The following is a 24,315-nucleotide window of genomic DNA, read 5'->3' as shown; positions in this document are numbered from 1 at the left end:
AGTAAATACGCTGCCTGCTCGAGTGTTTGTTGGAGCACAGGAGGTGTAATCAGTGTTTTATTTTGAAAAAGTCTGAACAAAACGTGAGGACAGTGTGAAGGGGAAAGGCTATGCATCTTTGACTGTTTAGATGTCAATGTTTAACAAGTGTACAGAGTGAGTTTACAAAGCAGGGAGACGAGCGGCTCTGATACCCACGAGTTTATATACTGGAGAGGAGATTAAATATACAGATGCATTTTATCCATCTTAAGTTATCTTATTCTATCCACATGCCTCACAGAATGTGACTTTATTGCATTTCATGCAGTCATTCATAGTTTTTTTTTTTTTTTTTAATTGTTATTATGTAATTTTTATGCATTAACCGACTAAATCAGGGTTGCTGCTTTTGTCAGCAGGCAGTAGCACGATACATCATTGGAACGTTTGTTCATGCTTTTTGAACAAAGCGTTTGAGCTCTTAAAATTAAAACTGCTGCTTCCCGCAGCTGCACGCCTGCCTCTCGTTGTAACTTCTAGCAGATTGAACCGACGGATCGGTTTTAAAACATTTGAATATTTTTCTTGTTTGCTCTTTAATGTGATGTGAAACTTCCAGATGTGACCACTGTTTGTGGTGAGAGGGGGAGAAGGCTTGCATACAAGCTGATAGAGAAATTTGGCTGTATGTATATTTATTTACATATTGAGATTTGCATACATGTTTAAACTGTATTGAATCATCTTGTTAGTTTTTTTTTTTTTTGTTTTGTTTTGTTTTTTTTTGCAAGCAACAACAGTGAGGCTGCTACGGTGTTGTGTGATCTCGAAGACACCTACCGTCACAGGAACTAACACAAACGTGGCTTTGGCTGTTTTGGCGGGCGTTTATCAATCTGTAGGCAAATGCTGTCAAAGCGGCAACGTCACAGTAGTGCAAGATTTTACAGATGTGTAGCTGACATTAAAATGAGGGGCCAGATTCATTGATGGTTTGTGATTTGACAACACTTTGGCATCTCATCTGTTGCAGTGTCATAATAGGGTTAGGAATCAGTTCACTAATTGACATTCCAGACTTTACCTACTGATCCATCAACATGCTGTACTTTACACACTCAAATAACACATCCTGATACTGTGTACTTTTTATTTTTTGGGCTTGCCTTTTCCCTTTACTGTGTATTAAGGTTGTAAAATATGAATCAGCACGGCAGAGCAGATTGTGCTACCAGCTTGCATCCTTGTACTGTCAGGAAGAAGTAAGAAATAAATTGACATGCTGGATAATACTTAATAGCATTCCTTTAAATATTATTTGCCTTATGGAAACCCGTGTTTTCCCTAAAGACAGAGCCTTAGTGAATGTACAGGTATGATCCTTTTGTGTTCATTTGAATGCAAAAGACAATATATTTGCTACCTAGTCCTTTTCAATGGACATGTAATGTGTTAATAAAAAGAAAATGAAGGAATTGTTATTATGTCATCTCTTTAACCCCCCCACTCACACCCACACTCACTCCTTTTTTTTTTCCTTTTTTAAGGGCTCTGCAGTTACTGATGTTCCTGACCAATTAAATCCAGAACAAGTTCAGTACTGTCTCTGCATGTAAATCACTTATGTACATTTCCATTCATCACTAAGAGAAACGATTTCCATGATATTTTCATAATATAACTGGACAGTTCCTAATAAAATTAACTGATACTGTCCTCTATAAATGGAAAGGAACTGATCTGATTCATCATTTAGTTAAAAACAAAAAAAACTGGCAACTGATTGAATAATTCTCTCTTTTTTCTTTTTTTTTTACATGTAATTTCAAAAGAATCTTGGTTACAAGAATTTGCTACGTTTTCAGTTTGGCACCAGATTTTTTTAGACATTTTCTTACACTAAAGTAATATACGTGTACTGTACTTAGTCGCAGCTCTAAATACAGCCTTTAAAAATCATGTGAAATTACCATACCATTGTGTTAGATTGCCTGACAATGACTTTGTATCAGTCTTCTAAAATCTGAATGTTCAGTTCCCTTTTTAAACACGAACAGTCTGAGACTGCATATTTCTACCAAGGCTTAACATCTACATCAGGGCTGGGCGGTAATTTTTCCTGAACTCAGATCTCCTCACAATAAATGTTATATGTTTACAAACTGATAGTGTCAATGATGGTCATTAACTTTGTGACAATAAAAGAGAAAAGGCTGAGACTGACAGTTATACTGGCTTTTTACAATAAACATGTACAATAATGGGTTATGTTTAAAATGTCTATACTCAGCATGACAGTACTTTTTGATAAAGGCACAGAGCTGTGTTTGTTTTAAAGTTTTCACTAGAGTTATCGTAGTTTTGTATTTTTTAAATTAGCTTTTATTTTTATTTCATTTTGACTTCTTGGTTTTAATTCAGTTTGTTTCCAGAGTTACATTTGTTTCAGTTTAGTTTTTATTGTTTGAAAATGTTCAGTCTTTTTAATTTTTATGTATCGAGACCATATGTCAGAGGCAAGGTTTAGAAAAATCAATCCAGGTATTGCAATAAAAACATTGAACTTTTTGAAAGCACTTAACTCACAGTCTCATCCAGAATCTCAATAAACACGACAATCAATCAAGCAAGTAGTAAGAAATATTTTTTAAACCAAAGTAACACTAAATTAATTTAAATAATACTAAAGTTAAAACTATAGTATAAAACTTACTATAAAAACCTTGGTTTTAACGCGTATTTACAGATGTGAGCTGTACACTTCCGCCCACGGTGAACATCTTTCGACGGACACTGTTGTCTTTTATTTTGAAGGGTACGCCCGGAAGCGTTCGCGGCTGTGAGTGTGACGGATGAGCTTCTCCGGTGCATCCACACCACCGGTGACTCGTCACTCCGCGCTGGAAGATGGCTGCGGTGCAGCGGACCCCGGTCAGGGAAGGGATCCGGATAGTTTCGCTGTGTGTGTGCTGGTACACGGTCAGCTCGGGGGGAAATGTTGTCAACAAAATCATCCTCAATGGATTCCCGTACCCGGTCACGGTCTCTCTCTTTCATATCATCTCTATCGTCGTCTTCCTCCCCCCGCTGTTGCGGGCTTGGGGAGTCCCCAAAACAGAACTGCCGAGCAGGTACTACTGGTGGTACATCCTGCCTTTAGCTTTCGGAAAATACTTTGCCTCCGTGTCGGCTCACTTCAGCATATGGAAAGTGCCCGTGTCGTACGCGCATACCGGTGAGTACAGCGGCTTTGTGTTCGTTTTAATGCGCCGCCACCTGGAGCCTGTCAGCCGGGGTAACTTGATGATGTGTCCGTCCTGTCAGCCGATGTTAGCATCGCGGCTAACGCAGGGTGGTACGGCATTTAACCAGGCTGTGGGCCCCACGTAGAATCTGTGTACTGTAGGTCTTGTTTTAATGAGGCTAATTAATCTCGCTTCGTGTCCTCTTAATATAAACTAATTAGCTTTAGACTCTCCAAAGAATTACTAATGAGCTGCTGTTTGCTAGCTTCATAGCTAAGGGGGAGGGTCCATTAATGAGCCGCCGTGCTTCCCTAACTTAGATGTTAAACCACCATGTAACATGCGAGCCTCTGCAACTGATTTTTTCTCCTTTAACAAGCTGAAGTGACATTTTTGTGAGGCTACCTGCTGATAAATGTAAATAAAAAAAAACCGGCTAATACTAACACATAGTCCTTTAAACATTGTTATTGAGCTGAAAGAAGCGAAAGCCACTATATAATAGTGTAGGAATACTGTTGGTAACGTAAAGGAAATATTAAGATCCGGCTGTGATTATGTTGCACCCAGGAAATGTACACCAGGCTGCTTAATCTATAAAAATGTATCATAATAATACTATCATGTCACTAATCTGAATGTTTTCTTAGTCCCTGTCTTAAGGGACAGAGCCATTTGGCACTTCCAGTACAAAGCATGAAAAACAGTTATTATCTGTTGCTAACTCAACCTTGTTTCTGGTTGGACTTTTACAACCACATTATACAAGCACAATGGATTTACAGCAACTAACTGTATAAAACCACAATATACTCTACATGCAAAACTAAAGTAAATGCACATGTAAGAAAAATATAGTGCAAGATGCATAAATTAAAGTATTAATACTAATCTGAATCACAAGGCTAATCTTTACAGACAGCTATCAAACAAATGTTGTAAATTTAAAAACCCTGTATGGAACTTTTGTCTTTTTTCCCCACCCTATTTCTTTTTCTTTTTTTGCAAATAAAAGGTGAACCTTCTCATTTAATAGGACCGCAAATTATAGCCCCCAAAAGAACTATATAGTTGATCTGCATTTTTAAGAAAAAAAGCAGGAAGCATGTGCCTCTTATCCTGTGAAAGATGGAAATACACATATTAAACCCTCCTCAAGTTCAATTCAAATATTTCCCGTGGTATGTATCAACTTCACCTTTTTGAACTACTTTCACCTTTTGCATCTATTGTGTCATTTAAAGATTATTCCATTAATTTAGTTTCCACTGACTCCTGGGACTTGTGGCAGATGAATTTCATCAGCTCTGATTTCTCCACTCTCTCTCTTATTACCTGCAGATTCTGCAAGTTAGCAACACATGTTGAATTTCTCATTAATTGCGCCTTCAAACTCCACGGCACTGTAATGTAGCTACACGTTCCAACTTGAAACAACTCTAAAAGTCTCAATTTTATTTACTTATTTCTGTATTAAGTCTAGCAGATACTTAATAACAATTGATTTAGAGCAAGTCTGTAAATAAAATGTCACTGTAAAATATCTTTGTCGCCTCTGACCTGAGTTTTGGAGCCACAGCAGTTGCATCAGTGTTTTTACTTTAGGAATGAGCTTCTAACCTTGTGAACCTACACAATGATCATTATATCTACTTTGTGTGACGCCAGTACTGAGCGCCTACTCTGGCATTGTTCTTCAGAAGAAGAAAAAACATAATGATAAACTGAGTTGCGCTTTAGTCTGTGTTTAAATGAAACAAGTGCAGTCGAGGGAGGTGTGCAAACCCAAGGTTTGTGACAGGTTGGATGTTTGACAGAGGTGTGGGCCTAGCTCTGACGTACCGTGCCTACTTGCTGCCTGTTAATAGTTCATGTTTGTTCAAGAAAAAAGAAACTGACGTCGTTCCTTGTCATGTCTTTTACAGTCAAAGCTACAATGCCGATATGGGTTGTGCTGCTGTCGAGAATTATCATGAGAGAGAAGCAGACCACAAAGGTGAGTAGGTTGAGCACGGCTAACGACAAGGCCTGCTCTGTCTGAGACTCAGCAGTGGTGATGTGGCACAGTGCTGCTGTGTCTGTCCTGGATCTCATATTACAGCCATCTGTAGGGGCTTTTGTCCACAAAGTTGATGAAACCTTCTGAGGGAGGGTGGAGGTGAGAGAGGAAGAGGGGCTTTTTTTCTTATACCAGGTGACCACACTCGCCTAATAAATTCCCATTTAACCCCCCACTTCTTCTGTTATTTAGACAGTTGTGTTTGGGGCCATGCATACCACAACACTGTGCATTAGCAGTACGTCAATTGGTAGTTCAACTAATATCAATTAAATATATCTTGGATTGCATTTCACTGCAAGGTTGCATTAAGGCTTTTTGTTAGTTTTTTGTCTCAGTCTGTGCAACAACAAATTGTTGCACTTTAATATCACAATTAAAATGATTGAACTGCACTGCAACTAAAGATGATCTGCATTGGTAATTGCTGCCATTCATCGAGTGCGCTTTGAAACGTGAGACAGTAGTGGTGAGTAGAGCACGGCGATATGACCAAAAATATTTATCACGATATACATTTGAAAATTTGTGATAACGATATAACTGACACTAGACAAAATACTTTACAACTCCACAACTTTATTAGTGCAAAAAAACCTCATCAATGTATTTTCACTTAAACAAGCAGCTGTTTTTTTATGTGCAGTAAAGTTATATAAAAATTTAACAGTGCAAATGCAAATTCCTTGCTAACAGTGGAAATTGGCGGACATATCCTCAGCATAACCATGTATAATATCCACAAAACTTAAAAAGAGGTTATACACACACAATATGGTAATATTATGTTGAAGCGCAGTACGTATCACTCCGCGAGGCTCCTGCCTACGATAGCCGCAATGCTCCGACAATCCATCAAGCGGTGCGGGTTCGTAGCTTAGCATCGTCGTACTAAAACATTTGACAGATTTTCGAGCGACGTGTACCGCAGAAAATCGTCGATTTTCAGAAAAATCAAAGGATTGATTTTAAGTGTGCCGTAGTTTCCGAAAAAACACGGTAATAACGACTAGCATGGTCTACCAAAAATAGTGCTTTGATGTGTATGTGACGGACGAAAGCTAAACCAGTTCCACACCACTGAAGTTGCAGCATTTTTACAAACCAATTCTGGTTCATCTGTTTCATTCAACGATCCGCTTTCGCCCTTCTCATTCTCCGTCACCGCCATGCTTTTTCCGCCATGTGCGTATGAAAACAAAGGCACTGTGCATGCGCGTTTTACCCATATTCTATCACGATATTTCATTTTCTTATCATTGCCCAACATTATACCGGTATTACCGTGAACGGTATGATATGGCCCAGCCCTAGTGGTGAGTCAAAATGAAGATGCTGGAAACAGTTTCTGTTCAGCATTTAGTTTAGCTTTAATTTTTCTTTTTTCTTTTTTTAAATCCAAAGCATAAATTCAGAATCGACTGGTTAGCGTTTGAGCACAAGTAATGCCTGGTTCTTCTTTTGCACTGGTTGTGGAAGGCAAAGAACAAACTAGTAGGACACATGTAGAGTGCATCCTCCAAATAAAAGGAGATGAATCCCCTCCAAATTGTAACAACTTTCCATTGTTTTTGTGCTCCACCTTCCCACAAAGTCTCACTGACAGACACATAGCAATGATTAAAATAGTTTGGTGCAGGAATCGCCCCTCGCTCATGACGAAGTATACACAGCTCTTAATAATAAACAAAGCATGATGGGAATGTAGGAGTACAGTAAGCTGTCCAACTGTTGATTGTAATGTGGGAGTTATCCTGGAGTCCTTAATGTCATGACGTTCTTAAGTAATTAGTTGTTTGGTTGATGTGTCATATAAACATATTAGTGCTGAGCTCATATTTCCTTAGAAAAAGAGAAAGCTGCATTGACTTTGATCAGACTTGTATTAAATTAGAGTTAAATGAGAAAACTCCCTTCGTGAAACACCGATCAAGTTTCTTATATTTCTTCATCAAATAAATCTTTTATATTCAAAAGAAACGATCCACTTTAAGACTATTTTAAATTCCATTATCAATAAAACTACTTGAGCTCCGTGCTTCAAGTATTTTAAATGTGATTTGCGGACACTCTGGAGTGCAGCTTGCAGACATAGAATAATGGATGCTTGAAATCTTCGAATATTTGGATCTGTTATCTCTGGCAGCAGATTTGAAGGTCTGTAGAAACCATTATAATACACATTGTAATGGCACCCAGCACATATCCTGTCTTCTTATTGGTAAAAGATAAACTTCCTGCAGGGATGTGAAGGTGCATAAATCAAACTAAAACCTTGTGCTCTGCCTGCCGTACATAAATATGAGTATTTCAAAAATTCATATTGGGAACATTAGAGATAATACCTTGAAACTTTTGGATGTAATAACAACAGAAGTCGGCTTTTGAAAAATATTAATTTCAATATCACATTGAACTTGGATATAAAAGTGTGTGTGTTTCATTCTACATTCAGGCTTTAACATAAAAACCAGGCGCTTAATTGTAATAATTTTAAGGAATGTTCTATGCCTTGTATATATGAGAATAAATATACTATCAGTCCCCTACCTGGAAAACATGTTTCTACTGGTTTCCATATCTGCTGTCTGAGATCAGACACTCCTAAGAGTCTACATTCCTAGCCCTGTAGTACCAGATATTTACCCTATAACATCTAAAAAAAAAACCCTAACTCTAGTAGTTAGGTTCTAACTACTGATAGTGGGATCTACATTGCCCAGTATCACAAATCCCAGAATTCCTTTCAAGTGTAGCATCCATTTACTGACTTTAGACTGAGCTGTCAGTTTAGTTTCAGTTCATTTCAATCCAATGTTATTTCTATAGCACCAAATGACAACAACAGTGAGCTTTATACTGCAAGAACATACAATAATATATAGAAACTCCCAACAACCAGGAAGCTCTTGGCGACAATGGAAAGGAGAAGGGGAAGACGGGTCTGTGGTATAGAGCCAGAATGCATCACTTTGCATTTTAATAGTTAGTAAAACAGTTATTTAACAGTTATTAAAATGCAAATTGATGTGTAAACACACAGTGAGTAAATAAGACACACTAAGTGCATCATGAGAAGCTCCCAGCAGCAGGAGCCTATGGCAGGATTCAGGTTGACCTTGTTCAGGCCCAACTATATGTTTTATCAAAAAGGGAAGTTTTAAGTCTAAACTTAAACATAGATGCAGTGTTCAAAACCTAACTGGATCCATGGCAATGAAATGTTTACACAGAGTTTGCGTCATGTGAAAGTCTTCAGAGTCTGAGATTAGCACGTAATGTTTATCTTCCAGTTCAGTGTTGAGACGGGAGGCAACATGGCTCTGATGACCGTGTGAGAACTGAAGTTGTATGAGACTTATTATAATACGTCTCATAAAACACTTTATCAATGTGTAATGTTTAAAACATGGACTTTAATTATGCTTATGGTTATAATTTAGGTAAAATTGGTAGACTACATGATATTGGATGGGTTTTATGTGGAGAGCACCTTGTCAGCACAATGCAATGCAGGCCACTGCAACACCACTGTGGAGTGTAATTTAAGCTTTAGTCTAAATCTCCAAAATAATTTGGAGCACCTGAATTAGGACACAAATCTGGGCCTTTACCAAAATAGAAAACTCCTCCCTGAAGGTTCAACGTTGTCCCCACTGTATATTTTTGTGATGCCAGTAAGTAGACCTGCATCTTTTTCTTTCTTTTTTTTTTGTGGATGCACCTGCACTTTTGGTGTGTTATCAGAAGTTAACTTTTAACATGAGGGTGTGTGAACAAGTTTTTACTGGGAACTGTTTCCTTGTAGTGCATCCAGTTAAGAGACTGGTTAATTATTAAACAACACATTAATGGAGCTAGTTTAAGTATGTTGTGCTGCAGCAGTTCAGTTTGGGTCACAATGATACCAATGGAAATTTTGGGGGGTTTAGCTCAGTTGGAGGCTGTCTTATTGGTCTTGTGCGTTTTGCTCATGTGAGATGAAGAGTGGTTTGATAGCTTGAGAGCATTTATTTGCTGTTCGGTGTTTAGTTTTTGTTTTGTTTTTTTAGTTTCAGAGTGGTTTGTTGGGGGCTGAGTGGGTGAGTGTGTAGGTGCACAAGTGGGTTTCATAACAAGTGATGGATGCTGTATTTCAGGATGCAAATGAATCTGTAGATGAGCTGTTCTCCTCAAGTGTATGTCTAAGCAGAGTTACCAGGTCCAGCTGCACACTCTGGACTAATCGCTGTGCTGAAGATTAGAAATACACTAACACACATTAATGTGAAATTATGTCTACTTGTGCAGCAACCATTTTTGGAAATTTTCCACTTCTTGTTATCTCTTTATTTTTCAGTGGGTGAAAATGTGGTCATGTTTGGGTTTTATTAATTCAGTGTCGGAAATGTTGCTTCACATTTTCTCTGAGGTGCTGACCAAATTAACACGAACCAATGTTTATCCAGTCATATGAAAGAGTTTTTACACGACTCCATGCACTACACGCTTACTGCTTTCATAGGAGTTAAGAGGATAAGTAGCAGCCAGGAGCTACTAATCAAATGCCCTTCAATAACTGATCCTCAGCAAGTGTGACCGCCTCTATAAAAGCAGTCATTTTGGCAATTTGCTGGTCTGGTGTTTGTTAATACAGTGCAAAGGCTTCCCAGGAGTAGAAGTCCCATCAGATTCACCCCAGTTCATGATAGTAATGTTAGCAAAACACTGAACAACTTTGACTTGTTTGGAAGGGTTCCCAGGAGAAAGAAATTTAAGGCCCAACTTAAAAGGTTACATCTAAAAAAACTGCAAGGCTTCTGGAACAGTGTCCTTTGGAAAGACGAGCCCAGAGTGGAGATGTTGGGCCATAATGCACAACGCCACAATCGGCGAAAACCAAACACAACATATCACACCAACACCTCATACCTGCTGTCAAGCATGGTGGTGGAGCAGTGATGGTTTAGGCTTGTTTTACAGCAACAGGAGGGCAACAATAACCATGAACCAAGGCCACCTGTCTGACAGTAAAGCCAGTCCCAAACTGAGTTAACAGGCAGAATGGCTGAAAAAGAAAACAATCAAGTTATTGCATCACGCAAGCCAAAGTCGAGACCTCAACCTGACTGAAGTGCTGTGGCAGGGCATAAAGAGAGCTGTGCATAAACAAAAAAAAACACACACCTCAATTAAGTGAAGCAATGTTGTGAAGAAGAAATTCATCCACAATGATAGTCATACATAGGGTTGTGCGATATGACCAAAATCTCATATCCCGATATAAAACATCTATCATCTGATAACGATATAAATCAAAAAAATGTAATATTTTCTGTAAATTCTGTGAATCTCGGGTAGGTGAAGCGTTTCCAGCTGGGCGTCGTGTACCTGGAGTCGAGTGTTTTAACCAATGCATGAAACTCCACATTTTTAGATATAAGTTGTAACAGCCGCCGTTTTCTTTGTGAGTATTTATTACATGGCGTGCTACGGGGAAAAGCCTGTTCTAACGTTTGAGTCTAAGATTTATTTTTTAGCACCTGACAACTTCTTTTTTGCTTCTCATCCGTCAATAATACTCTTTCACGTGATTCCGTTTATTTTGAATAGTCTCAGGATCTTGAGCTTTATTGTGAAAGGTTTATGTGGAAAATAAACAAGCGGACATGCGATGCTGTTACTGTCGTTGTTGCTAACGACAACCCATAAAAACAGGCGCTTGTCCGTCGGTAGTGTGGTTATATTAAATATAAGAGAAAGAGAGAACTTTAAGAAATTAATATAGCCACTACAGTGATCATCAAAACGAAAAAAAAATATTGCCGTAAAGTTTATTTTGCGACACCATAAAACAAACGATAGCGTAAAATGAAACGATAGACGTTTTTATATCGTCATCCGATATATATCGTTATATCGAACAACCCTAGTCATACAGAAAACAGTTACTTTTAATTATTGCTATTAAAGGTGGTTCTATAAGCGATTAAATCATGGAGTATAGAGGCCTGTGAAACGTTTCTTTCACATCACTGTATCATTAGGAGGCACCAAGCTGCTCACATTCTTACTCATTTGGCTACAATTACTACTTTCTTTTTTCAGTTCATCTACAACAGCGGTCCTCAACCCCCGGGCCTCGGACCGGTATCGGTCCGTGACTCATTTGGTACCGGGCTGCGAGAGTTGAAGCTCAGGTGTGAAATGTATGGTTTTCAGGGCTTTTATGGGTTTTCAGCGTTATTTTGTTATCGTTTTTATCGTTAACTCGGTTTTCCTGGGTCTTTTCATGTGTGTTATGAATAAATCTTTTTTTTTTTGGTACCGGTACTAGTTTTATTTTGTTGTATTTATCCGCGACACCTTAAAGGTCGGTCCGTGAAAATATTGTCGGGCATAAACCAGTCTGTGGCGCGAAAAAGGTTGGGGACTGCTGATCTACAAAATGTATTCACTAATAGCTCAATCAGTGAATCATCTGGATGTTGTGAGACAACAGAAACTCTCTACTTGTTTATGTTAAAAGTCAATTTTACTATTTTCAAGACAAAGTTTCACCAGCTGTTCAGCCAAAACAGATATTTATAAACACATGTCATCTGTAGACTTTGAGTTTGTTCCTGATAAGCTACAGGCGTTACTGCCAGCAGTACATCAGCACAGTTTGTCATGGGAAATACTTCTCTCTCTATGTTACTGTTACTGTCTGTTAGACCATTATATTGATTGGATGCATATTTATGAATGAATTAAAGCAGTTCATTGATTACAAACATGGTTGCTAATTTATTTTTATAAACCTGCCATCTTTGCTAGAGAGTGCAAAATATTTCCTGCGCTGGAAATGAGATTTCCTAAATGTGTTGCTTTAGATGTAAGTGATGAAACAGTTTGTGCTTTGTGTGGTCTTAGGTATACGTATCGCTCATTCCCATCATTGGTGGGGTGCTGCTGGCCACAGTGACCGAGCTGTCCTTTAATATGACGGGACTAATCAGCGCTCTGGCTGCCACGCTCTGCTTCTCACTGCAGAACATCTTCTCCAAAAAGGTAATCCACCCTCATGTTGCTGTGTGCCACGTGTGCTGATCTGCTGATTTTTTTTTGTTTTTTTTCTCTTCTCTGAAAAATGTCCAAATGAACCAGCAGACATTGTTAGAGACTTCCTGTTTTTTCATTCAAATCATAGCCACAGTTTAACTGCCACTTTTTGAGTCTCAAAGGGTGGGAAAAAAGTCAATGTAGGATCTCCTTCTCCTTCCTACTTATGACACATTAACAGAGAGGAAATGAAAATGCACTCAAGGGATTTAATAACGCAGTATTACTTTTTTTTTTTTTTTTTTTGAGTGTCTGAGTCTGATGAGGAGGATTGTCCTGTTGCATTCAAACAACTTCACGGGTTTTTCCTCCAGCATCCCAGTGGCACGATCCCACTCAGGTTGCCCCAGTCTTGGAAATCTCACATGTCATTTTTTCCAAACCTGTGGTGCCTTTTTTTTTTTTTAAATAGGCTTGGGTGCGTTAGCCGGATAAAGGTTTTGTGACGACACAGGATTGCTCACAATAATCAGTCGGGTGTGACAAAGTCTCACATGTTATCAAAAAGGCAGCTATAGTTTTCTTAACAGATGAAAGGTCTTCCCAGATTGGACAAAAAATAGAGTGGTGCATTTTAAATCTCTTGAGTGTATAATAAAGAAATGGAGATTTCTGAAAGTGTGCTGAAATGCTTACAGAGTTCTTTATATCAGTTTAAAGATGCATTAACAGAGTTGCAGCCTAAGGTTTTATTGTGTTTTTACAGGTGTTGCGTGACACGCGGGTCCACCACCTGAGGCTGCTGAACATCCTGGGCTTTAACGCTGTGATCTTCATGCTGCCCACCTGGGTTCTGGTGGACCTCTCTGTGTTTCTGGTGAATGGAGACTTGGTGAGTAGCAGTAAGAGTCTGGCGTGAACTAGAGCCGCTTCGGTGACCGTGAGCTTTATCTGACGTAACTCCTTTCGTCTCAGACGGATGTTTCGGGGTCCATGAGTACCATTATCCTGCTGCTCATCAGTGGGTTCTGCAATTTTGCTCAGAACGTCATCGCCTTCAGTATACTCAACATCGTCAGCCCGCTCAGCTACGCCGTCGCCAACGCCACCAAGAGGATCATGGTCATCAGCATCTCGCTGCTAATGCTGCGAAATCCCGTCAGTTTGACAAACGTCCTGGGAATGATGACTGCTATCGTCGGAGTCTTCCTTTACAACAAGGTCAGTCAGCCCGAGCGAAAGTTCATTATAAAGATGTGCATTTAATCCATTAAGGCACGATGCAACATGCACTTGCTTCTGTTGTTTAAATTGGATGTGATGCAAAGCCTGTTTTATGTCATTGTTGTCAAAACACACACGCTATAAATAATTTCACCTTTCTTACGTCGTGGGGTAAGAGAAACATACAAATGTTGCACTTAGAGTTCAGGGTCTGGAACTTACTGTCTCTAAGTGATCTGCTTCTCTACCAGCCCCCAAGTCCACTTACACTCCTGTCCTTGTTTATTTTCAGTCCACAGACTGCTTTGCTTTCACCCTTAAAGGACTTCTTCCAGTAGTTTTACCATCAATCCAACTTGAGCTGCTTTCCTTTTTTGCACTCATTTATCTTCTTTGACCATTGTGACCTACGTGGTCAGTTCAGGTGATCCAACATTTAAAACCTGGTTGATTTCAAATCTTTTTGCTCTTGTCCTTTGCCAACAGGCCAAGTATGACGCTAACAAGGAGAAGAAGCTGCTGCCGGGCTCCAAACAGGACCTGATGTCCTTTGACAACCCGGCGCTGGAGAAGATCCAGGCCAACGGGTCAGTGCCTTTCCCCCACAGCCCAGAGCAGCAGCAGCAGCAGCAGCACAGCTGGAACCACGTCCTGACTGACCACTTCCAGTACAGCCAGCAGACCTACACGACAAACTACAGCAGCAACCACCAATATGTGGTGTAAAGGAGGACTCGTCCTCACTCTGGTAGCTGTCATAGACATTACTGCGTGTAGCCCGGCGGCTCAGAGGCAGGTCTCAATCACCTGGAGACTGAGGGCTGTTTGTGTTGAAGAATGAGGTGTCTGACATCACGGGCCAGTCATGTGACCTCCCACCCCTTCTCTCTCCCTGTCTAAACTTCATTTTGAGTCAGCTTTGGTGTAGGTCTTTATTTATTTTTTTGGTACTGACTGAACGCGACGGTTAGAATCGGTTTGTATCGGCCAGGAAGGTAGCTGGAAAAGGATCTCCACACAACTGTTTGCAGATGTTTGATTTTTGTTTTCACTACCAGCCATAACATTCTAGTTTGTTTACTTTGAGAGGAAAGGACGTCATGTGTAACCATCACTGTGAATGTTGACGTGCACCGAATTACGAGTCTGTCGTGTCTTTTAGTTCAGTCAAGATCCTTAAAATTTTTAGGTTTTGGCATTTCATGTCTTTTTTTTCTCTCTTTAAAATTTACTTGAGACAATGTGGGGAGATACAAACTGTTGAGTTAGTCATCAGTGAATAAATTATAGCCTTAATGCTGATGGGAGTTCTTGGGAATATAGTGGGTTTTGTAGGTTTGATCTGATATTGTGATTGGCAATGTTTTCAACACCAGGTGTTAGTCATTCATTCTTTCTGTCCAGATTGAAACATATCAACACTCAAGATGGGTTGTAATGATATTCTATATAGTTAAAAACCTCACAGAGCCTCTAGCGTAGCCACAGACTGTATACATTCAATCGATATCCACACTCCCACTAATAAAAGTGCCCAATTAGGAAAAATGCTCCAAATTAAAAGCGGATGAGTCCATTGATGTTCATAAATGTTTAATAAAGCCAAACACTTATGAAAACCACATCGTTGAACGAAGAGCGAGACCATTTCTGTTATCTAGAAAGGTCAGTGACCTCATACAGATCTGTGCTTCTCCCTGGTGAAACAGAAAATAGTTTACTGTATTATTTGTTGGTATAAATGTGGCTCAGGAGGTTGAGCGGGTCGTCTACTAATCAGGTTGGTGTTTCAATTCCCGGCTGCTCGTCAAAGTATCCTGAACACACCGACACTCCAGTTTGTGTGTGCGTGGATGTTAGCTTAGAAAAAGCGCTTGTATGATTATGTCTTTGAATGAATGAATAAGGCCTAAAATTAGATTTGCATAACAAAAGATGTGCAGCTTCATACATGAAGGATGTATTTGTTTCTTCTGTATCCCACCACATAAAATATAATGGAGTTGTTTTTGTTGTCATGGAGACTCTTTTTTTTTTTTGGTTTATTTGTATTTATCAGTCTGCGAAGCTTCAAGCTTTGGTTCAAGCTCTGTCAGCCTGAACCAAAAGCTCCTCTGTCATGTTTCAGTTTTTAAAAACAGAACGCCGTGTCGAGTTTGCACGTCTTCAAACCACTTGATGCGTTTTCTTTTAATTTGTCAACACTGGCGTCATAGAGTCACTGGACAGAGGTTTGGATTGTGCAATGAAAGATTCACCTGTAATTTCAGGTGGGCTTTCTATCATCACTACTGTAAAGTGCAGGAAGACAGTTTTTCTTTGTTTTGACTCTGTTGCTTTCGAATCGAGCGCCGGTTGTGAGCTTGTTTTCTTTTTTTGGTTTTTGGGGAGGGTTATTAATTAAATGCTGTCACGGTATTCAGTGATTGGTGGGTTTTTCCCCACCACATCTAGTGTCTCCAGAACGTGTCTGTTTACTCCTTTCTAGATTCATGGAGAAAACTAGCTATTAACTGCCACCATGTTATTTTATTTTTTATTAGATTACATACTGAAATTTAAGTCCTCTACTCAGTGTAAGAATAATTTTAATCAGAAACATTGCAATACAACCAAACTCGCTGTCCATTGTTTTGAAATATAGTTTGTGTGTTGTTGTCTGTTGTTCACTTTGAGGCTGTCTGTTGTTTGTGTTGGCCTTCGTGACATTTTCCCCACCGCAAACGGTAACCATAAATAAAAACAAACAAAGTGATGAATTCGAACTTCTATGACTTCAGCGTCCATTTCAAATGTTAGATTTAATCATCTCAGCTTTTATCTACTGAGAAGCATAGTTTCAGTTTTGCATCCGATGGGAAAAATGTGATTGTGTCACTCATAGTGGAGTGATGGCAGCAAATTAAAGAGCCCATTTCTTTACCTCTATGGAAGCGCTCAGTGGTTTTGCAGATGTTTAAAAAGTAGTTTTAATAAAAATCAGTTTTTAAGGAGGGGAGATTTTGTTTATAATAAAGATCCAGATATGTTTTAATGAGTTGGTGGAGCCCAAAACGGAGCTTAAAGATAAAGAAACGTGCGGTTTTATTTATTATTTCACTGCAATGTCTTTGCAGTTTCTGCCACTGCTAATGTGAACATTGACAAATCTGAAATGTTTCAGTCTTGCAAGATGCACGGGCATGATTTTAAATCTACAATAATACAAGTGTAAATTGTTTTTGCAGACAGCAGGAGGGAACTCTTCACCCATTAAGAAAATGACTCATCTTCTTACTAGACTGGTGCAGTAATTCACAGATCTCAGATGGGAAGTATCGTATTAGATGAAGAGCCAAGAAAATTTTAGAAGTGTGATTTACAAAGAAATTGACACGATCGCGTCACGGCTCAAGAATATTTTGCTTCCAGTCACATGCAGAGTGCAGCTCTAACGGTTTTAGACCATCTCGCCTTTCCTTCGTGCTTTTTTTTTTTCTTCCTCACTTATTTCTTCCTGTTGCCAAAAGAAAGGGTGTAATCCTTCTGATGCTGACGTGCCACCAGAGAGAGGCCTTCTGTCAGCTCGGCCACAAGACCTGAAATTCCTAAACGATAACGCGTAGGACACGTGGACGGTTCATGCCGGCTCTGTTTCTGAAAGTGGGAGAAAGTTTGAAAGGCGAATTATTTTAAATTTCCTCTCTCTGTCTGTCATAAAGCTTTTTAAAGGGATCTAAATGTTGACGAGAAAGGGGGAGAATACTTTGTAAAACTTGTATAATTATTTTTGTGTCTCTTCAATGGATCTCTAGAAAGAATTTTTACTTAACTGATGTTTTTAGATTTTTATTTATGGTGTCTGTGTACAGAAATGTTGTACAGGGGGGTGCACAGTCTTGTCTGCTTAAATAAATACACAATTGAAGACTGAAAATGTTTGCGTGTTCTCTTAACTGATAAATGTTTGATAAAAGAAGTATGAATAATGAATAGTATGAATAAAAATCCCAGTATAGTAAAAGTGTTAGCAGCCAAATATTCTTAAAATACCTCTGCAGTAAAAAGGTTTCTTTCTAATAAGGTTTAAATATTGATAATGTGTCTTGCAGTTAAGGATTACCATCTATTGCTTAAAGTGTTATAGGGAAATATATTATTCATGATATGAAACCGCATCCCAAAGATGCTCTGTTGGATTGAGATCTGGTGAATCCGTGAACTCGCGGTCATGTTCAAGAGACCAGTATGAGACGATTTGAGATTTTTATCCTCTGAAGCGTACACTGTACTCGTGAAGGGATGGACACTGTCGGCAACGATACTTGGATAGGGAGTGGCGTTTAAGCGATGCTCAGTGGGTTTTCCTGGGGTCAAAGTGCACTGAGATCATTAGACTACCAGCAGCCTGAACCACTGATACAAGCGGGATGATTCCATGCTTTTGTGTTTTTGATGCCTAAATCTGACCCGTCCATCCAAATACTGCAGCAGGTAATGACCAGGTAATGCAGGGGTGGGCGATTCCAGGCCCCGAGGGCCGGTGTCCTGCAGGTTTTAGATCTCACCTTGGGTCAACACACCTGAATCACATGATTAGTTCGTTACCAGGCCTCTGGAGAACTGCAGGAGCTAATTTAGCCATTTAAATCAGCTGTGTTGGTTCAAGGACACATCTAAAACCTGCAGGGACACCGGCCCTCTGGGCCTGGAATTGCCCACCCCTGAGGTAATGTATTTCCAGTCTCCTGTTGTCCCGCTGCTGTATAAAATCTGCCTCAGGGTTCAGCAATTTTCATTCAGACATGTTCTTCTACAACCTTGGTCATCTCAAAACATCTGTTCTCCTTTGACCTCTGTTTTTGACAATCCATTTACACTCAGAGAAACTCCCTTGACTGGATGTTTTAAATCTTTGTGCAGGAAAATCCCAGCGGATCAGCAGTTTCTGAAACACGATTAACGTCCCTTAAATCACCTTTCTTCCCTGTTGATGCACAGTTTCAAGTATCAGGTCCAAGTATCTTGATTATGTGTGTGCAGCGCTTAATTTCAGGAGAGCGTGTATAAATCTAACATGACATTTCAGTTGCTCTGTTCTGTCATGTATGTTTCTTCCTGGCCTCAAATGTGTGCTTCTTCACTTAAAAACTTTCCAGTATCTCTGCCACTGTTGTGCAGATAATATACAAAGTGGTGATGAATAAAATGGCAATTTGGTATTTGATTAGGAGCTAAAACCTTATTTATCTCCCAGTTTCCCAAAGGCAAAACCACATGTTGATGATATATTTTTTTAAAAAAATGTCAGTTAGTTCCCCCTAGTGGGCACAAATTAATAATGCAGCACAAATGTCAGCACTTTTAAGTAGAACTGAATGATTTACTTGAAGCTCCGAGTGTACGCTGTCATGTTTGTTTACACCAGACTGTGTTTACAAGAAGTCGGTATGGTAACAACAGGCACAAGTTTCTTTTATGTGGCTCCACATGATCTTTCAGAGGAGGACGCACATCTGCAGCGTGTCTTTGTTGGGCACACGGAGCTCACTTTCTCCTCTTTCCATGTTATGATGGATGCTGGCAGCCTCAGTTAGCCACCAGTGACAGCTCTTTAGTGTTCCTCTACACAGGAGTGCAGACTGTTAGCATTAAGGCGAAAGTGTTTTAGAGCTTAGCTGCCTACACACAATGACTAATGACCTGATTTCCCTGCATTTGTTTTTTGGCGTGGTGGGGTTTTTTAGTTTTGTTTTCAATGTATTTGTCATAAAGAAAGAGATAAAGTGGATGTGGTTTTTTGCTTCTCTTTCATCCTATGTACTTTTTCTTTGTTGATGTCACCTGTTGATGTGACCTCTCACTATTTCACTTGGCTCTTTCTGCGCCCATGATTTCATTCCAGGACAAAGACAGTTGACTGATTTTCTAGTGCAAACATGAGTCTTTATTACAAACAGCCATCGGCATATTTTGGTCAGTGCTCTATTAATTTCATATGTTTCTCTTGATGAAAAAGAAATAACGAAACCCACACAAACCATCGGGGAGTTTTCCATAAACACTGTTGGAGCTGAGGGAGGATCCTGTCCATCACAAGAACCATCTGATGGCTCTTTGGCACTGTCAGAGACATCTGGAGGAAGGTGGAAGGGGAAAGGTGGAGGTGAGCCCCATGAGAGATGACATTCATCTAGCGAAAGAGTGTCTCAGCTAGGCGGAAGCCACAAGGGGAGGTTGGACAGAATGGAAAGGCTCGATCTATCATTGCACTTCAGTAACAACAACTCAATCAAACATTGTTTCTCTTTTCTTGTCAGCCCCGTGACATACAACTCTTTCAGTCAATAAATAATCCTCCAGGTGCTCTGGGGATCCCTCCGTGCTGTGGGCCCACCACATCTTCATCATCAGCGGCTCTGAGAGAGAGTCGCGTGTGAAGCTCTTCATGCCACCATAACGCAGCAAACATTCATCGGTGTCAAATATGTGCTCACTCAGCAGAGTCAAGTCTGCTGGAGGCTCTCTCCGTGTCGCGCGGAGTGAATGTGACAGTAGCGGGGAGCTGAGTGATGATGCTGGCATTGCACATCAGCTGGGTGAACACGCTGCTGTCCTTCACAATGCTGGTAGTAAATAGGGTGGTTTGCGTTAAAGGAGGGGAGCTGCTGCGGCTGCTGCTGCCTCGCCTGGATAAACCGAGGAACCGGCGGAACAGGGACTTCCTGAGGAGGATGTAGATCCAGGGGTCAAGGATGGGGTTAACTGAGGCTATCCTGATGGCAGCCAGGTCTGCTTTGAAGTTTTTTTCATCACTGAAGCAGTTTGCAAACACACGGACCTTAAAACAGAAGAAAGGAGCTGTTATAATATATTTCTTTAGACTGTTAACAGCTCATAAGCAGAAAGATTTCCTGTTTTGTCATCTTAAAAAAGAAAAGTTTGTCAAATCAAATCAAATTCCTGGATTCCTGGATTGAATGAGCAAACTCAACATTAAGGCGCTGTCCTCATGTAGACTACACCTCTGGTTACAAATATTTTGCAAGCTGTTGCATTATTAATTTCTGCTATTTGGGTTTAGCTGGACATTGTAAGTATAAAAAATAAACGTTAGCTTTGAGCAGAAAATGACTAATAAAGTCTGTTCTGGAGACAGGGACTTTATTTTCTAACACAATAAAATCCACATTGTTTAACACAGTGTAAACACTTCATGGCTTTTCTGAAAAGCCAAAATATAAAGTTCCTGTATGAGGTGAAGAGAAATGATCAAATTTTATCCAATTAAAGGCAGATTACACCCTGCACCAGTAACCAGCCTGTTGCAGACAACCATTCACAATCACACCTATAGGCAGTTTAGAATGAACCTAACCTCCTGTCTTTGGACTGTGAGAGGAAGCCTTAATACCACAGTACACAGGCAAAATAAGCAAACTCCACACAGAAAGGCTTCAAACTTCAAACTCAAACTTTATTGGTGTGAGGGAACAGTGCTAACCACTGTGACCAGGTAATGACTGGACTTTAGAAAACAATATAGATTATATTCATCAAATATACAAGAATATTTAATGAACTGGCATGCAAGTTAAATGCCTAAAATGTGAAGGTAGCCCTGCTAAACTGTCACCAGAAGTTTTCAGTTGTAGTCATTTTAATGATACATATTGTTGTGTGTGTGTGGGATATATATTTATCCAATTATATTAGGTTGAACTTCTGGAGTATCTGATGCTGAACGTACTGAACATATTTGCTGGAATCAAGCAAACTGAGCAAATCAAGCACTACGTTCGTCCACTTTTAGGTCCTTTTACAGATTTAAGTAGTTCCTCGTTATTTCACAGGCAGTTGTTGCCTGTGAAATTCAGGCTAACTGCGTGCATCGCTTTAGAGGAAAAATAAGATGGAAAGTGGGTAAAATTATTTTTGGCCAGTTTTAATTAAAGCTAACGGCGTCAAAATGCATGTTTCGCACTGCTGTGTCGATACTAATCAGTACAATACTGGTAATCCTCGTGTTTATAAGTGCCAGGCAGTGTTACAACAAAGTTTCTCTGCGCACCACTCGTTAATTAAAGACTTCTCTTACCACTAGTGGGGCTGAGCAGGCCAGGACCACCACAGAAGTCATCACCAGCACCGCGATCATTTGAGTCTCTGCGGCCGAGGACAGAGCTCTCCACCTTTCGCGGACGCTGCCTCTGGTGACGGGCAGCTGCACGACCCTCTGGCGCATCATCAGCAGCGCGCCGCACACCGCCAGGTTCAGCAGGATGGTGCCGAGGATCAGCAGCAGGCTAACGACGCTGTACAGGACGAAGTAGGTGGTGGACACGGGGTCGTGTTTCCTCCAGTCGATGAAGCACCAGGTTTCGGACGGCTGCAGTGTGCTATTCGCCATGCCCATCATTGGGAGGCAGCAAAAGAAGATGTGACTGATGTAGATGAAGAGCAGAAGCTTCTGCGCGAAGCGTCGGTCCACTCCCCACCGCTGGTAGGTGTACGGGCAGCATATGGCCAGGTATCGCTCTGCTGCCATGGTGCATATGATGCTGAGTCCGGTCAAACCGAAAAACAGCAACAAAAAGGACTGAAACTCGCAGACATGTTGGTCCAACAGCACATTGGGGTTAAGGTAGTTGGCTATAGTTATCGGACTGGCCAGGCAAGTGCCCAGCAGGTCCGTCACCGCCAGCCCGCACACCAGCGTGTAGAAAGCTGAAGATTTGCGCTGCTGTCTTGATACCGAAAGAACGATTATTGCAATTAAATTCCCAACGGCGCCTCCAGCAAACATAAAAATCGGTAAATTGATTGATTTCTCGACACGGTCTGTTTGTGAATTCTGAGTCGTGGTCTCGTTTATTGAATAAGGTCCGTGCGTAGAGTTTGAGCTTTCCATTTCTATCCACGAGATAGCCTTAGTTACAGACGCTACCTGTGGTGTGTTGTGGGTTTGGAAGCGCAGTTCCTCTTCAGCCTACTGCAAGAAAAGATAATGACTCAGCAGGGGCATGTTCTCTGGTAGTCTCATCCCCTCTGCTTTCCAGTAATCCAGAAGTTACCGAGAGGTCGTGGCGCACAGTTGTGGGCAAAGTGGTGGGTTGTCTCTAATATACTGAAGCATCCAGCAGTCTGACAGAAGTGATGGATAGGATTTCCGTTCCCTTTCTCATTTGTCAGTGAGCCGTCAGTGATGTCTGTCAGGAAGTGAACTGAACAAGGGGGTAAAGAGACGACAGTGTCACAGATGAGACTTCAGCGGAATTTTCTGTGTTAGATATGAGTCACATTTGGTTACAAACAAAGATCTAAACGTTTGAGGCAACCGCTAGATTAAGTGATGTGCGTTCGATGCGCGCAAAAACAAACAGTAAAGTTAAATATGATAACTGTGCCTATAGCCGCTTCCAATAACACTGTTGAAAAGTTTTCAGTTTGAAGAATAAAATAAAATTTAAATGCCAATTACACGTTTAAAGTGTGCCCCACCCAAACACTGTACGTTTGTTTTTATGAATGTGAGGTTAATTGATAATGGATGGATGGATGATGGATATTTAAATGAAAGAAATGCAACATATGTTTACGAGCATGGTACTCCAAACCTTTTGTCTTTAATAATCCACACATATTACTGTAAACCTTTTGCTAAAGTAACTTAATACTAAAAATCGTTTATAGTGGGGGTGTCAAATATGAGGCCTGGTGGCCAGAATTGGCCCAGCAAGGACTCCAATTTGGCCCCATGGATGGCTTTAAAAATGAATGATGGGCTTAAGTTTTGAACTTTTGTCAGTATTTTCATACGTTTGACAGCTTTTAATAAATATCTCTCCCACTGACAATCATAATACACTAAAGTAATAAAGTAACGAATCAATAATTAAATGACAGAAACGTTTCTGTTATTTCTTTACTTTACCTTTTTATTTACTATAGAAATTTCTGTTTTGTCTTTCTTTTACAGAACCTTTTTTGTTCCACTTATCCTTATCAGGGTCACAGGTTGGCTGGAGCCTATCAGGACTTTTACAGGGCAAGAAGTGGAGTACACCCCGGACAGATCAACACAGAGACACTCACATTCCCTCCTATGGGCAATTTTTATCATATTCACTTAACCTAACCCCACTAACTGCATGTCTTTGGACTGTCGGAGGAAACCAGACTACCCACTCAAACATGGTGGAGAGCCATCGAGCCAGATGGTGGAGTCGAACACAGGACCTTGTTGCCGTGAGGCCATAGTGCTGCAGCACCATGTTGCCCTTTTCTGTTATTCTGTAGTAAATGAAAGAAATGGTGGCAGCGTGAAAAAATAAATATGTTCTCTGTAATTTTACACATTTATTTCTTCATGCTGTTTAAGTCATTTAGAAAAAGATTTACTGTTGAAAATGCACTTTTTGTTTCTTATATAAAAAATATCTCAGGGATCGTAAATGTGTAGTTAACTGTCTTTAGAGTGACAGGAAGGGGAGTTTCACAGGTCTGGCTCACTTAACATCAAAGTGCGTCGTATGTGGCCAACCACATAAAACAGTCCAGTGCATGAGTGTAAGCATAAATACTGTACTCTGTACAAATGCATTGCCATTTTGTTGGTTCATATTCAGTGATGATTAAAGTCCCATACATTTTGGACACCAACTACTATCAGCCACAGAAAGCTATTAAAATAAGAGCACGTTGACTGCAATTGTTTTCCATGAAATGTCATCATCTTTCTCTGAGGAGTATTTCTTAACTAGAAATGGGTGGCTTGGATTTCCACATGTGGTCTAATTCATT

At 40.2% G+C, this 24,315-nt stretch overlaps 2 protein-coding genes across 2 annotated transcripts; one reads left to right on the top strand and one right to left on the bottom strand.

The window, feature by feature from the left end:
• The first annotated feature begins 2,874 nt into the window (after window positions 1-2,874).
• On the top strand, window positions 2,875-15,592 carry slc35e1 (solute carrier family 35 member E1). Its single transcript, XM_085372378.1, has 6 exons — window positions 2,875-3,217; window positions 5,153-5,223; window positions 12,181-12,318; window positions 13,076-13,201; window positions 13,285-13,530; window positions 14,020-15,592. Exons 1-6 carry the CDS (start codon window positions 2,890-2,892, stop codon window positions 14,257-14,259), a joined length of 1,149 nt encoding a protein of 382 aa, XP_085228504.1. The 5' UTR covers window positions 2,875-2,889; the 3' UTR covers window positions 14,260-15,592.
• Window positions 15,593-19,589: 3,997 nt separating this feature from the next.
• On the bottom strand, window positions 19,590-22,581 carry LOC146617906 (prostaglandin E2 receptor EP4 subtype-like). Its single transcript, XM_085373625.1, has 2 exons — window positions 21,611-22,581; window positions 19,590-20,353 (listed from the first exon to the last, which is right to left on the bottom strand). Exons 1-2 carry the CDS (start codon window positions 22,421-22,423, stop codon window positions 20,006-20,008), a joined length of 1,161 nt encoding a protein of 386 aa, XP_085229751.1. The 5' UTR covers window positions 22,424-22,581; the 3' UTR covers window positions 19,590-20,005.
• Between the last annotated feature and the right edge of the window lie 1,734 nt (window positions 22,582-24,315).

Source organism: Diplotaxodon limnothrissa, linkage group LG15 (assembly GCF_057381915.1).
Source record: "Diplotaxodon limnothrissa isolate DT_005_m linkage group LG15, D_limnothrissa_male_GT1.1, whole genome shotgun sequence".
NCBI classification, from domain to species: Eukaryota; Metazoa; Chordata; class Actinopteri; order Cichliformes; family Cichlidae; genus Diplotaxodon; species Diplotaxodon limnothrissa.
Note: the sequence above shows the minus strand (reverse complement) of the source record. Positions and strands in the feature narration are given on the sequence as shown.